At 50.1% G+C, this 15,476-nt stretch overlaps 1 protein-coding gene across 6 annotated transcripts in view; it reads left to right on the top strand.

Moving 5' to 3' along the window:
* KANSL1 (KAT8 regulatory NSL complex subunit 1) overlaps positions 1-15,476 on the top strand; it is a 104,513-nt gene that overhangs the window by 67,776 nt on the left and 21,261 nt on the right. For 5 of the 6 annotated variants that reach the window (XM_063354334.1, XM_063354332.1, XM_063354337.1 and 2 more), the window contains 2 exons: positions 5,063-5,204; positions 10,342-10,446. In XM_063354334.1, coding sequence (XP_063210404.1) covers positions 5,063-5,204; positions 10,342-10,446 — 247 coding nt within the window. The remainder of the gene's footprint in view (positions 1-5,062; positions 5,205-10,341; positions 10,447-15,476) is intronic. The other variant, XM_063354336.1, reaches the window with a different exon arrangement.

Below are 15,476 nucleotides of genomic sequence, written 5' to 3'. Positions count from 1 at the left end.
GAGAGTAAATATAGAATGGCCTCTGTGTTGGTAGGCGACTGCATTTCAGGGGACAGAAAAGCCCCTGGGTATATGCCAATAAATAGTGGAGGAGGGGAGCCATACGGAAGGTGCCTGGAAAGCTGCAGCATGTCACCTCGTCCTGCAGCATTGGACTGTGTCCGCTGGGAGGGAGATGCTGGCGGTGCAATGGCTGGGGACTTTCCTGCTCCTGCCCGGCCGCAGGAGGGTGAGGAGAGCCGGCAGCACCACACCATGGGGTCCAGCTTCACTGCCCAAAGCTCCTTCTGGCTCCCGGTGACTCTCTCCCATTGCTGTTCCATTCCGTAGGCTGCTTGGAGGCGGGAAAAGTTTTTTAGAGTTTTTCTGTGTCGTGTTTCTCTCTCTTCCTGGCATTGACTCTTCTTTCTGCCAGTGCAGCCTGTTACTCCTCATTGAACATCAGGATGATTTGGGTTTGCTGAAGTGCTCTGGGTGGCAGAAACAATCTCACTCAGACCCTGGCGGCTGCTTCTCATTCATTACTGCTGACTCCTGGAAGTGGTTCTGGTACCTAGTTCCCCTCCGGTCTGTAACTTTCCAATCTAAAATCTTGTAACTTCATTTTTCTGTGCTGCTCCGTGTCATTATCAGGATGGTTTAGCAGCAGCTGGTTCATCTGCTCTGTTCGCTCTGCAGCTGGGCCTTTAGTAGGGCAGTGTCCTGGTGGAACATAATTCTGCTGATCTCCTGTTCCCTCAGTTTGGTGCCATCTCTGTCTGCCCCACATAGAATCGTGGAATGGTTCGGGTTGGAAGGGACCTCAAAGATCACCCAGTGCCACCCCCTGCCCCGGGCAGGGACACCTCCCACCAGCCCAGGTTGCTCCAAGCCCCGTCCAACCTGGCCTTGAACCCCTCCAGGGATGGGGCAGCCACAGCTTCTCTGGGCAACCTGGGCCAGGGGCTCACCGCCCGCATGTGCAGGTTCACTCCACGCAAGGGGACCTAAGGCTGCTAATTCTGTGCGCACACTGTTTACGATAACCACCCACCGCTGCGGTTGGTGGGATGCTCTCCCCGTGGTCCAGCCGAGCACCGCGCCGGCTGGGCGCACGCGGGCGAGGGACGGCTGTCGTTGCCATCACCTCGGCTGCTGCGGCCGCTCTCCTGTGCACACCGACGCCTGCAGAAGGGGAACAGGTCAACCTGGGAAATCGTTGGGGTTTTTTTTAAGCATCGGACCCCTAAATAATTCATTTTCTGTGCTGTTTCATGAGCTTACCCTCCTGTCCCAGCGGGAGGGGCTGTCCCGTGCCATCAAAATAGGCTGTATTTTGTGGAGGTCGCCCGGCGCATGTGCAGCAGCCTGGTGAGCGGTTTCCTTGGCGGATGCAGGATTTCACCGCGCTGCTGCTGCTGCTGGCGTTACTGCCCACACCAGCTCTGCCTCTCGAAGCACAGGACTGCTCTCAAGACAAGCCATCACCGACACCGCTCCCTGCAGCCATCTGGCCGTCTCTTCAGCCGTCGTCTTTGGCTTAATCCAAGCCCTGTTTTGGGCAAGTGCAATAAACTCATTTATTAGTTCAAGTCTGTAATCTTTAGAAAGAAAGGAAGTGGGTTCCCTCCCCAGAGCCGTGTCTGGCCGAGGTTTCGGGCGGCTGCCGGTGCTGACTGCAGCGACTTGAGATGCTGCGTTTTGTGCGTGGTTGCCGCTTTCTAGTGCTTGTCGAGAAAAGAATCGCTCCTGCAAAATATTTATATAGAGAGTAAAGCTAAAGAAGCTCCAGAGCTTGTTACCCAACAGCTGATTACATGAGCAAAACACATATATGTTGCTGACAGCACATGGCAGCAAAGGGTGTAATTGAACAAGCTCCGAAAAAAGCTTAATTCTAAATATAGAGGACCATGCTACGCTCAATACTGTTTTGGAAAGTGTGGCTGAGCCATCATTATGTATCTTCCCCTCCTCCACCTATGCCGCAGGGTGTCGGAGGATGAAGTACACGTTACTGTGTTTCGCTTTCTTGGTTTATTTTTGGTTTAAATCCAGTGGGTTTTTCTGGGGTAGGATGTGTCCTGGTTTTAAGGTGAAGAGCAGGTCTGCTGCTGGTTACCCTGCCCTGTCGCTTAGGAATCTAAATGGGCGTAAAGGGGTTTTTATACGCAATCTCAATTTCTGTGTAATCTGAGCAAAAAAATGAGATGTATTTAATGGACCCAGCCAGAATTATTCCAGCAGGCGCAGGTGCTTTTGTAACATTGCAGAAGCAAGCCAGGGGGCTGGCAGTTTGGAGGTGCTTTCAGCAGCTTTTGATATTCCTAAAACAATTCCCAACGCTACATGGATCCCCTCCCCAAGAGCAAACTGAAGCCTGCTGAGATCTGGCTTAGAGCCCTAAACTTTCTAGGGGTCTGGATGGTCTGTCACATCCACACGTGCTGAAGATGCCAGAAAAGCAGCCACAGCCATTGCAGAGGTCTTTCCTGATTTTAAACTATAAAAAAAATTAACCCTTCTCCAGTAAAAATGGTTCTTAGCTTCTGAAATGCAGAGCCCCACCATGGCAGGGGGATTAGAACAAGGTGATCTTTAAGGTCCCTTCTCACCCAAACCGTTCTGTGATTCTCTGGAAGGAGAGGATGGTAGAATTTCACTGGAACTTGGCTGGCAGAGAAGTGACGTGTTCTGGAAAGTCTTGTGGGAAACTACGACGTGAAAACCCTGCCGGTGCCGCAGGTGATGGAGTCAGAGCCGCGCCGTTTTCCAACGATGCTCGGAGAAACGTCTCTGCGAGATACAGCAGATCCGCTCCCCAAACGCCGCCTTTCTGGCGGGGGGGGGGGGGATGGGAATTCCATGCCATCCGGGCTCAGGCTGGAGATCCCTCGCAGGGAGGAGGGACCGTAAAGCTTTCGAGGCGTCATCCTTCTTGGAATGGAGTGAAACGTGACGGGGCTGAGGTCTGGGTTAGAGCTGCGTGATGGGGTGATGCCGGGGTGGTGGTGGCAGCTGCTCAGCCCATTGTAAACCAGATTAACCCTGTGGTCACTCCGCCTTGCTGGGAGGGTATGTCGGACCTTTACCCAGCCCCGGTGCTCAGCTGCCTCGGCCACCTTTTGTCTTGGGCTCTGCCGACTGTATCCTCGGTGTAAGCGATGGAGGATTAAGATCTGGCCTTGCTGTGGCATCCACAAATACTAAAATGCCCACCAAACCTAAGGTCAGCATTAATCAAAATAGAGCGGGCACGTTACGCAGGGAAATATTCCAGAGAGAAGGACTTCAGCTCCTAAAAATGCTTTGAAAATGGTCTTGGAGAGGGATTGGGAGGACGGAGAGGGCTGGGAGGACTGTAGGCAGTGGATACGTTTGCCCTTTTTGGTGGAAATCTGGCCTCGTCTAAATTGGCACTGAAACGGCGTCGCCCACGCAGCCGCGAGGTCCAGCAAGAATACGGAGAACGTGTCTTGTTCTAAATCTGTGGGTTTCGCTTGCTGTTCGAAGGCACCAACTCCTCCTCTTCAGAGTATTTCTATCAGTAGATCTGAAACTTGTAATAACCCTGGTGCTTTTCTGGGTTTTTTTTAGGCAAGTGCATTTGGTAGCAGGGCGCCTGAACAAGTGCGGGTGCATAGGAGGTGTAGATTTTTCTAAGAACTTGATTATTGCTGTTGCTTACCCTCTCTGCAGCTGGGGGTGCTTCAGCGGTAAATCTCATTTTCCCACGTGCTGCTTTTGCTGTAAGGGCTGGTTTCAGCTTTGAAACGGGTTAATCTCAGCAGCAAACTTCTGGGTTAGATTTTGGAAGAAAAATCTGGACGTTCCTGTGGCTCCCCTGCCCCGTGCGCTCTCGCTGGGTTCCGAAATGCGACAGAAGGAGGGGGAGATGGGCGAGGGGAATTATTTCGTGATTAATTTCTTAATTGCTAAACATCCAGGTGTGGCAAAGGCTTTGTGCAGTGGCACTGGGTTTGCGCGTGCGCTTTCTGCTGATGCTTTGTTTTCTGCACCATGTTGTGGTTTTCTTCCTTTCTGGGTAGCCTTAGTATTTATCCACCGGAATCAGAATGCTTGGGGTATATTTTTATAATATTATAGCTTTTAATGTGAGAGGGCGGAGCCGTGGATTTCTACGTACCTTACGGTCTTTGTGTTCCTTTCTGCCCTGGCGTGCGGTAGTTTTTGTAGGGTGTTTTTGGAAGAGTGGACCGTAAAATGCAGTGGTGTAGTCCCTGCCCTAGCGAAAGCATATTTATGCTCCTGCAGAACCGTACCTGGTGTTCGCAGCAGAGATAAAGACGGTAGGAAACCAGTCAAGAGTTGCAAAGGCTGTGGGTTCCCCCCGTGCACCCACACGTCCTCGCCTTCTCTCGCCTCGCGCCGCCAAGCCCCGCAGATCAGGAGGAGCCGGTGCCTTTGTGATGTTTTTTCCTGCTCGCTCAAGCCGTCAGATGCAGAAATCAAGTTTTCTTTTCTATTGCCCGCTTTCCTTTGCAATGCCTCCTTGCAGGGCAGCAGCCTGTGCAAGGCCCTCTTACCTCCGTTGCTCCTCTCCGAGCGGTGGTTACTCTTAAAACCGAATGATGGTGTGTTGTGAAACTTGCCGCCGAGTTCTAATGGTGGCCACGTGGGACGCGCTGGTGTTCAGGCGTATTTTGGGACTGACGCCAGAGGTCTTTTTTTCTTTCTTTTTTTAAGAGGCTGCGTCAAGGAAGGGAGGGCAGATGGGTTTTGTTTTCTCCAAGCCTTGGAAAAGTGGGGCTGGCAGATGTGGCCAGGTAGGACTGGAGCTGCTGGTTCAGCGAAGCGTGGAATAAAATCTTAACGCTTGCATAGGCAGGACTTCAATCACTGGGTACCAAAAGTTGTTTTAATGTTGCTCTGCGGAGGCATGGCTTTTGTAGCACGTCTGTAGTTGGGTTGGTAATTATTAGCAGTGGGTAGATGGTATCAGTCATGCCATTCAGTGTGTAGCTTTTGATCTATCTGTCAGTTCAGCTAGGTTTTTTTGTGGACTGTATAATTAAAATCACACTCAAAATAATCCCCCCCCTTCCCCTCTCTGTTTTTCCAGGAGGCGAAGGGCAGAGTGGAGATGGGCAGCAGACCGTGCAGCCATCGTCAGTCGCTGGAATTGGCTCCAAGCCCACGTCTCAGACCTGGAATACCGAATCCGGCAGCAAACGGACATTTACAAGCAGATTAGAGCCAATAAGGTGAGGACCAGGAACGCGTTTGGATACGTGTGGTTTTGCTATCTGCCTCCTAACGGCTCTCCTTTCTGATGGAGCGGAGACTACGCAAAGTCTGATGCTTCCCCCCGCCCCCCGCATCTCTCAAAAAGCATATTGCACAGTTGTGACTAATGGTAATGCTATTTGGCATGGGCTGAGTGTAATTCTTTCCCCCGGTTCAATATGGTAACATAAAGTGAGCAATACCTTGCTTTAAAGTCCATCTTTGGCTACTGAACAACACTGTTACTGTTACAACAGCACGCGTGTTGCTGTTCCCCATTGTTTGAGCCTTTCTCTTTTTTATTTAAAAAAAACCAAAACAAAACAAACAAAACCCTTCCCATTCTTTCTTTTTGGGAGTAGCTGAAGATGGGGATAAGGAATGACTTAACAAGAGGTTTATTGGGGAAGGGAAGGGACTGTGGAGGAAGTTAACTTCAGATGCCATCGCATAGCGCAGGCTTAAAGTTGAGTCCGTATCATTAAAAAAAAAAAAAAAAAGACTGTTTCTAGGTGCTGACCTTTCTCTGTGGAAGGAATTATTTTTTTCAAACTTGCTCTCAGATTTTGGGAGAATGGGGGAGAGCAGAGGAGGGCTGAGGAAGGAATTGTTAGCCAGGCTTGTTCGGGCATGCAGGTCTAAATGTCAGGCCTTGGAGGGAGGGATGTCTGGAGTTCGTGGCAAGAAGGCTCGGGGTATTGCATCAACTTACAGATCCTCAGGAGTTCCGAGTCCACCAAAGGCTTTTCCCAAGAGGAGCGGTGGGGAGAGAGGCTTCCGGGAGGGTAGAAGCACAGGCAGGGGAGGGAGACTGGACTTTTATGCAGCTATGTAGAAAAACAGGCTAATTGAGTGAGTGAGGGCTATAAATGAGGAGGCGAAAGAGCGTGGCTTGCTGAACGGAATACGTTACCGAGATCAGAGCAAAAGGTTTGTGGGAAGCGGTCTGGATGTCAAAGTAATGAACTAGTTTCAGAATCATCTTCCTTCCGTCTTAAGAAAGCCGATCATGCAAGATGGTGTCTAAATATAAAATACAAAACAGCTAAACATTTATATCCTGAAAGTTAAGTAATGAAAGAAATGAGAAAACTCATCTAACGAAGCGGAAGATTTCAGTGCTTTCACCAGATGATGACAATTTGACAGACTGGGGAAACGGCCCGAGAGCGGCTACAAGCATCCCGTGTGTTTTTATCTAGGGCTGCAGCCTCGAGGTCTGGAAGGAGAACGTCACGGTATTGTGTCAAAGTTGAAAAGCACAGCTGAGGTTTCGGAAAACAGGATGTCATCTTTTTTGATTTTTTTTTTTTTTTTTTTTTTTCCTCCAAACAAAACCTCCCCCACTGCAATAACCTGATGCGTGAATTTAAGATCCAGCACACCACTTAGATCCGATGTGGAGGGTTTGGCAGTGGCTGTCCCGCAAGAACAAAAGCAAGGAAGCGGGTACCGAACACCCCGTCTTTGTGGTAGGACTTCACAGAGATCACTGGACACCCAGCTCTCGTCGTCTCGGTGTCGTTGTGTTCAAGGATGCCTTGTGAAACGTGTTCTGTTTTCATCCATGAAAAACTCAGAGTAAGGGTCATAAAAGCAGCTTGGGAGAAGAGGAGGAGGCTGGAGAAGCGAGTGCGGGTTTTGGTAATGCAAGAGTCTGGTTGGAGTGGGTTTGGCTTCAAATTGTACAAGGACAACAATTAAAGAATTGGGAGGCACCTTATTTTTTCTGTCAACGTAACTTAACTCCAGCTTATTTGGCCATAAGGAGATTGAATTCCTGCAGCAGCCACGTTTTAAAGTTGCTATTCTATTTTATTCCGTTTTTTAGGCTATTTACCTTTATATGTTACGGTTTACATCCCAGTGTACCCTTCCAGAAAGATGCATTGCTTTGCCAAATGGAAGCGAGAGAAGGGTCAGGCGGTCGAAAATAAAACCTTCTGTTTTGAAGGTGCGCTGCTGCCGGGGCGTCTCAGCAGTAATTGTGTTTTCAGCACATTTGGAGCGGCTCGGTCGGAGCCTGGTGAGATGCGGGAGAAAACAACAAACCAATAAACCTGCATTCAAAGTTAGTTGTAAAGCACTGCGTTTTCTGGCGCTTAAAAATAGCAGACTGTTGTGCCTTGGGTTTTGTGTTGGTTTTAAAGAGTGCATGCAGTTAATTTAAGGGGACTGGATGTCCATAAAAGCAATAAGGTGGTTTTTGTTTCCCTTCACAAATGTGCTTTGATGGGCCTTTTTTAGACGGGGTGAGGCGCGGTGCTGGTCCCCCCCCCACGCAGAGTCTTTGCACCTCCCTGCGTGCGTGGGCGGCAGATGCTCCATGTTTGAAAAGGAACAAACGGCATTTTTCATCTTTTTTTGTGTCTCTTACGAGTTTCACTCTGAGATGGTCTAAGAGGTAAATTAGGGCGAAGGGCTCCTGCAGGAATTCTGTGCCGTGGTGGAGTTGGGTGACATACAGTGACTGTAACTCCTTGAAGACGGGGTTGTTTTGCACATCGTCTCTGCAGACCCGGGTTCGACTTGTTCCCGGACCATCCGAGATGGGTTCGCTGTGTCCATTTTGAGCTTTTGTTGTGGTGTGTGTGTGCAGCTGGTCCCGTGGGGGGGGGCGGGCTCTGCTTCGAGCTGCTGAGTCAAGAGAAACCCCGTGATGGGAAGGGTGGGATGGGAGCGAGGAGGAGCCTCTTGCTGGAAGAATTTGCAGCTCTCGCATGAGTTTCCCGTGTCTGCAGTGGTATGTCGGGCTTAGGGCACCATAAGAGATGCTGCTGTCCCTCTGCGGGGCTGTTTAGGACATTCAATCTCTTTCTGATGTGGCTTAATGTGTGTCAGCCCTTTTCGTCGCCCATTAGTCCTTTGGCAGAAGCTGCTGAGTATTACAGGACCACGAGACATCTGAGATCTATCTCTGTATCTGTCTCTGTCTGAGACCTGTACGACTGACTTCTCATTAATACCATAATTAGTGATAAAAATGGAAGTAAAGAACCAGCAAACTTGCCCATAAATATTGGAGGGGGCCTTCCTTTTCCCTTTGTTTTGGAGAGTGCTGGTGAAAAGCAAGTATTGTGTGACCTTGGAATAGATCAGATGTGCTGCTCCTTTCCCTTTCCTGAAATGGAGATGGAAATTTGATGTTGCCCTTCTGATTCTTCTCTCTTATTCAGAAGCGTATAAATAACAGAGTTTTAAAACTCTTAGAAGCAAAGCGGAGAGCATGAGCCCTCAGTAGGAAGATGCTGCCCAAGCTGTAGGTCCATAGAGGCTGTCTGGTGGGCCAGGAGCTGGGAGAGGAGGACTGGTGTGCACGGTAGGTTCGGGCAGCGCGGTTTGTGTACGAGGGCACGAAAACCCAAGCTGTGACTGTCACAGGGAAGGCTGCTTAACTCCTGCTCCTTCCTGCGGCGTGGAGCAGCTCCCTCCATCCTCTTCCTTTAAACTGAAGGCAGAAGTCCTTGGTGGCTGTTTCTGTTCCTGACGCCCATGCCTCCCCATCTCCCCTCCCTGAGCAAATGAGAAGCCCAGGTGCTTTCTGGAGTGTCAAAGGGAAGCAGTTTCCTTGGTTCCAATTTTGGATTGGAACCAGGATTTTGGATTTGGAAACCAGTCCCAGTTTCCCTCTTTTTCATGTCCACTGTCTCCTACACCTGACATCTGGAGATGAGCGCCCTCATTGCTGAAGCGTGCCTGAGGATGTTTCCAGAAGCCATGGTGAACTGTCATGGGTTGCTTTTGGAGAGGGATCTTTCAAGAGTAGAGGGAGAAGCACAGCAGCATTTAATTGAGATTAGACTTCCAGCCTCTGACATCCACTAAACGTCCTTCTGGGATGTCAGAAAAATCGAGAAAATCATCATCATGTTTATTCTGGAAGCTGGCTACTTCCTCATTGCTGGTCAGAGGCCACGTATAGTTGTATTTAGTTTATGAACTGCTTTTAAATAAAGTATCCCTGAACTATGGGCTACCACAGTCTTTCTGGAAAGCCACCGATCTGTTGTATAGAAAATTGTGTCAAGGCATAAGATGAGCCTTAGAAACGACTTCCATGGCCACGTGCCGTGGCATCGGGTCATGTACGATTTGACTTTGTGGACTTTGAGGGAAGCTTGGTAGCTCCCTCCTCTGTCCAGATAACATGTCCAGGTTCTTTTCCGGCCTCACTTTCTTGCGACACACCGTGCAACCTCCAGAATTGTTTTCAGATGACTGGTCTGACCGTTCTTAATCCGAGCAGCCCTTTCCGTAGCTCCTTGTTTGACCAAATGCAAACTTGTTCTGGCTTGTCCGTTCTGGACTATGTTCATGGCCTGTAGGTTCCACCAGCTCTCTAATCCCTTGCACATTTTAGCCTGCTTTGTTATAAAATATCTCAGGATATGCATAATGATAATGATTTTCTTTTACTTTGTGTTGTTTAGAGAGAAAGCAGTCCTGCCTTCAGAGTAAGCTTCACTGAGAGTAAAACATAAATAGGACAACATATGTTAAGTCTGATAAAGCAGTGCTCTGCCACTGTGCTTTGTCCCGCTAGGTTTATAGCAATGGCTTGTTTATCAGTGCTTTTCTTTCCTGATTGAATTTTGTGAATATCACTTCTTCGAAAAAAATCTGCTCAGAGTAACGAGTTTGATGGTAGGTTTTTTGGCACCCGCTCAAAACGCTTTGCTTGGCTGCGGTGGCGAGTTCCACTTTGTACTCCGAGCGCCGTCGTTTTCCTGCTCCGCGCTACGGCAAAACGTTCTCTTTGGTTTTGCTGGCGGGCAGCTCGCTGAGCCTCCTCGCGTGCAGGAGGAGGGGAAGGGCTGGGAAACGGGACGGCGTTTCAGCAGTTTTGCCCGAGAGGGAGCTAACCGTCTGCTGTCAATGGGCTGAAGGCATGTGATGTGGCTTCAGCCCCCGTCCTTCCCCGCTCCGAGTTCAGCGGGGATGTCAGGAAAATCCAGGCAGCGGGGGATTCGGTTTGGCATCGTGTCTGAAAAATGCGGTGGGAATGCAAGCCTTGCTGCGCGGCGGGTGTAGTTTCTGGGGGATGACGGATGAGCAGTTTCCCGGCTGAGACCGAAGGACCTGCAGTTAATTCCTCTTCCCTTCCCTCTCTTCCAGGGGCTGATAGTTCTTGGTGAAGCATCAACCCCTGATCCTGCTGTAGATGATGCATCCCGTCCCGTTAGTGCTGAAGTTAAGCTGGAGCCTGGGGCTGACCGGCTGGTAAGTGCCAGCAGCAGAAGTGACTGGGTCCAGATTCTTCACGGTCATGAATTTTTGGGTAGGGAAGTTTCGTCCTTTAAGTTTCGGTGGAGAAAGATGCGCGAACCGCGTGTGTGGCGTGGGACCGGCCTCCTGCAGAAGGACTTCACGTGGGAATTCACTGTTGGTCTGCGTAGCTCGTCCCCTCCCAGGTTATTTTGGGGTTAATAAACGACAGGATTTAAACACCTTTTAGCACAGAGTTCCTCGGGGTACCTTTATAATATGCATTAGCATTTTGCGAAGCTTAAAAACCCTAACTAATCCTTTCCCTCTAGCAAAAAAGTACCTCAAACTGAGAGCAGCACAATTAGCAAAGGCTTCTAAAGATGCGGCTATTAATATCTGCCTGAGCGTTACCCCTTGGAAAGGGAACTAATGATTTCAGTGAGATGCACTGGAAACGTTGCGGAGTGCCAGGTATTTATTATTTAATGCAGAAATGTAGGCCACGGACTAAAGGCTTGGTCGTACTCTTCAGCCTGGCTGTGATTGCTTTTGATCCTGGGGGACAGGTCCACGTATTAAAATGGAGGATGTGGAAGAGGTGTTGTACTAGGAAGAAGGGTGGTCCCTGCGTGGCTCAAATCCCTGCCGCCAAACCGCGGCGCTCCTGCTTTTCTGTCCTAACCCCGCTTTTTGGGAGAAACCGAGCGTCACTGCAATGGCAGTGCTTGAGCTTCTTAGACCAATATTCAGCATCGATACAGATAAAAAACTTAACGAGAAGTGACCATAAAATTGTACTTCGAGTGTTTTCTCTTATCGCTGGCAAGACTTTGTCAGAGTTTTCCTGATACTGAGCGATAATCTGAAATACTGTGAAATTTTTGATTAACGCCGGACCGCAAAGGGGTTATTACGAGGGATTGTAACGTCTCCTCGCTTGACGCTGGCTTTCAGATGGCTGGTTGGAATTTAAGTCTTTAATTAGCAGATTAGCCGAGCCCAAAACTCCGCTGTGCAATTTGGTCCAACGCACAGGTTTTGCTCGCGACGGAAAATAGTAGATGGTGCTTGAGATGAAAACAGAGCCACGCCGGGGGAGCGAGGGGAGGCTGGAGCGCCGGGACGACAGGGGCTGCTACAGATCGTGATTGAATCACAAGCATTACGCAGTGTCTGGTTTTGAGCAGTGATGTCTGTCTGTCATGTGTCATCGTCCCGCCCCCCCCAGCCCTTCCCCTTTCTGTGCTTTAACCCAAAAAGCGCTCAGAGAATAATAAACAAGTGCGGTGACAGTGTGCTCCAGTTCCCGTCACAAATAGCGTGTTCCTGCAGTGATGAATTGGCCGTTATTTGGGAGCTAATCTGTATATAGCAGGCTGATAGCGGAGATAAATGATCAAATTTAACAGTGATAGGAAGAATATTTTCTTCCTTATCTGTTTAAATCAGGCTGTTTATTTGACACAAGTGTATTTTCAGCCTGGAATCTGCAGATGGAAGGACTGTGTCCCACCTGGCTTTGTCCCTGCACACTAAAGATACGTTTCATATACTTAGAAAATCATCACATTGTCCTTTTTTAGGTTGTCTTAGACATCGCCTCTGTATGTAGAGAATAGAAAATGTCTGTAGATTTCTGATGTATGGGAAAAAATCGCTTGGCCAGTGGTGTCTGGTGTGGCTGCTCGCAACCATCTCGTCGTTGCCGTGTTTATTTGATTTCCTGCTTCCTCCCCTTTCTCAGCCCTTTCACTCGGGTCTAAGCTCTTCAGAAGGAGACCTTTATTACTGCAGCACTAGCGCGATGGAGATCCCATCTCTCTTGCAGGTCTTGGAGGCAACAGTAACACAAATAATAGCCACCGAGAGCAGTGAAGAACATGATTTTCGGTGTAAAGCAGGCTGCAGGCCCCTACTTGGCACCTTCTTGGGGCTGCTCCTGCAGCCGCGCTTGCCATCGTGGAGGGTAACTCCTCCTGGAAAGGACTTTTTGTTCCCTTGCTGCGCGTGGCTGCTGGTGGACACGCACATCGCTGCGTGCTGCCCGCTCCTCTGCAGCGGTGCCGGAGGCGTCAGCCACCAAAACGCTGCCTCCAGGCACCCGGCTTCTACACCCCTACACCCCGCTGCTGGAGGGCTTGTGCTTAATTAGACTGGCTCATCAGGGTGGGGCGTTGAGTCAGAGCCTTGATCTGCTCCCAGCCAGAGATTAGCCCAGAGACCATTCCCGTTGCGGTGGGACACTTACTGGAAGGGTATCTCTCGGGCCTCTCCTGAAGAGGTGCTTATCGTGTTGGCACTCTTTGGGCTGCTTAGAATTAGGCGCCCTTTTTTTTTTTTTTTGCCCTTTTTTTTTTTTTTTTTTTTTTTTAATTTATTTCCCAAACTGGCAGAGTAAGAGACAGATCTGCAACGTGGAGTGAGGGGAGGAACCCATCCCATCTCATCCCCAGCTCCTCTTTGGATCTCATCCCCTCACGGTACCTCCCTTGGCCGGCGTGAGTGCGGGATACGTGTCGTTGGGCATCGGCTTGATACGTGGGATGTGGCTGATAATCCCGAGGAGGAACCAATCCTATCATCAGTGGGGGAAAGGGCTTTGCAGAGAAGGCCTGGGAATGTCTCTTGGGAACTGGAAGCTCGGTATGTGAATAAATATTTTTGCCCGAAGACGGGAATAGCACAAAGCCCTGAAGAAATCTCTCAGCTGTTGATAATGGTTCGCTGCTTGTATTGCTCGTCTAGAGAGGGGGATGCACTTAAGTTTTTTAATAGTAGATGAGAAAAGATATTGATGGAGTGTCTCGGTAAGACTTTTTCCCTGTGTTAGGGGTTTGTAACTAGTAGCAGGTGAAGGTCTGAACCTGTCTGGGTTTTGTCTGGTTTTTTTTTTTTTTTTTTTTTTTTTGGGAATATGGGGGCCACTTCTGGTGCTGGGTCAGGACTGCCCACCTGCCAGCACGCAGCTTCTTTACTGCCCTGAGAGCCCCTGGTAGTCTGCAGGCTCCTGGTTTCAGGTGCAACAAGCAGGTGGCCAAAGCTGTATCTTTGACCCCCCCCGAGGGTCTTAGGGATCCTAAAGACCTGGACTTCCCGACCCCAGGCAAACCCAAATGAGAGGAGAGCTCACTCCGGAGCATCGATGTGATCCTGGTATGATGAACACTCTCTGGATCCCAGCCAGCCCCGGAGGAAGCCCGGCGTTGGGAGGTGCGTCCAGGAGGAGCTGGTGCAAGAGCTCGGCCTCTGCTCTGAAGGCTGGAGACGGCAGTTCATGCCGTCCAGCTCATTCCTCCGCTGCTCGTGTCAGAGCCTTGTTAGGGTACACCCATCTTCAGTGTGATAAGGTGAGCGTGGGCAGCTTCTGATAAACAGGCTTTGGATTGACGCTCTCCAGCTCACCCGCAGGAACCAGAGAGGGCACCCTCTCCCATCTCGATGACCCACGAGGCCGGAGACAGCTCTTGGAGAAGAGGTTCCTCCTTTAAGACCCTTTCTGGAGAAGATAATAAATATCCTATTTCAAAAGAGCTTATGAGTCATGCGTACCCACCCTCCCGAACCGTGGGTGCCTCTGGCGGAGGTGTCATGTGAAGGCTCAGCCTTGCCAAGCCTCTGGAAACCAGGGGGAGAAGGTTGAGCTCCTGCTCTGGTGTCACCTCGCTGGGCTCTTGTGTCGCGCTGCTGTGATAACGCTCCGGCGCAATCTCATCTCGCCCCGACATCTGGGCGCTCAGACGGGGTCTGCGGGTCTGATCCTGTCACTGCTCGCCCCCAGGAGAAACGCCTTTTTTTTTTTTTTTTTTTTTTTTTTTTTAGCAGAAGTGTAGAAAACCCAGCAAAGTTCCTCAAACGGGCAACAGGCAGAAGTTGTCTGCGTTAGAAATTGTTCTGCCCTTGATGAGTCAGGTCTCTGCTATGCTGGAAACCGTTAGTCCAGCACCGCCGTAGCCTGATTTTAGTTGTTCGTTGGGGTGGGGGGTGATCGCAGGTGGAGATGTTAATTGATGCCGTACTGATGCTTTTGAGATGGAGTATGTGATGAGCCGGGGGGAGGGGGGGTGGCTGATTGCACATCCATGTAGATAAGTCAGAGCTTTTCTTTTGTCTTTTTTTCACTAGTATTTGAAACGCACCACCGCCCTTGCGTGCGCAGAGGGGGAAGCCCAGCTCGGGAGACATTGGCAGGGAGTGTAGGAAGCGCTGCGCGAAGGGAGAAATGAAGCTTAACCCTGGGGAGGAGGAGGAGGAGCACGTCTGAAAATAAAAAGAGGGGGCTGCGAGGACGATGAGATTGGGGTGATGAGTGCTGGGGTACGAACGTGCTGGACCACCCTGGCACCTGCTGGAGTGGAGAGGGAGAATGCCACCGGCGTCTCCTTGGAAGCTGCGGTGACAGTCCCCCCATTGGGGCCACCGCAGGGCAGGGGGAGAAGTGACACCTCCAGTGCTGCGGCCACGCAGTTACTGCTGCTCCTGCAGGGCGAGAGGGTCGGTATTTCAGACCTGAGGCAGGAGGCTTGGGGAGCTCTCTGCCTTCCGCTTAGATCGATCTTACTTTCCTCTGACAAAAAAATAGTGTTCTTTTTTCAGCCTTGTGTTTATCCGGCAGTTTTAGCTTTATAGGCATGGCCTGCTTGTATCCAAAACACGCAGCTTGTGTGCATACTCATTTAAAATACTTTTTAAAGTGCTGTTGGGACCGTGTTTGCACAGGTATTTCGTTAAAAATGCAAATTCGGTTTTGCAAGTCTGTTCTCCTCTCCCTCTCCTCCCCTTTTCCTCCGAAGCGCCTGGGCAGGAGCTTGCAGCCCTGTGCCTTGGAGCACAGCATCACGCTTGGGAAGGCGCCCGCCAGCTTTTACAGGTGGTTACGGACTTGTTTGCACTATTGAGACAAAATGCTAAAATCCCCTTAAAGACCTCAGCCTCTCATGCTCCGTAGCGGTTCCCTGAGGGGAATGGAAGTCCTTTGTTTCTCACATTGAAAGTGCTCCCGTGTATCCGTCCTCTTGCCAGAGCTGTTCCCTAAGAAATCCTTA

The sequence above is a fragment of the Chroicocephalus ridibundus genome, chromosome 17, assembly GCF_963924245.1.
Source record: "Chroicocephalus ridibundus chromosome 17, bChrRid1.1, whole genome shotgun sequence".
Classification (NCBI taxonomy): Eukaryota; Metazoa; Chordata; class Aves; order Charadriiformes; family Laridae; genus Chroicocephalus; species Chroicocephalus ridibundus.
Note: the sequence above shows the minus strand (reverse complement) of the source record. Positions and strands in the feature narration are given on the sequence as shown.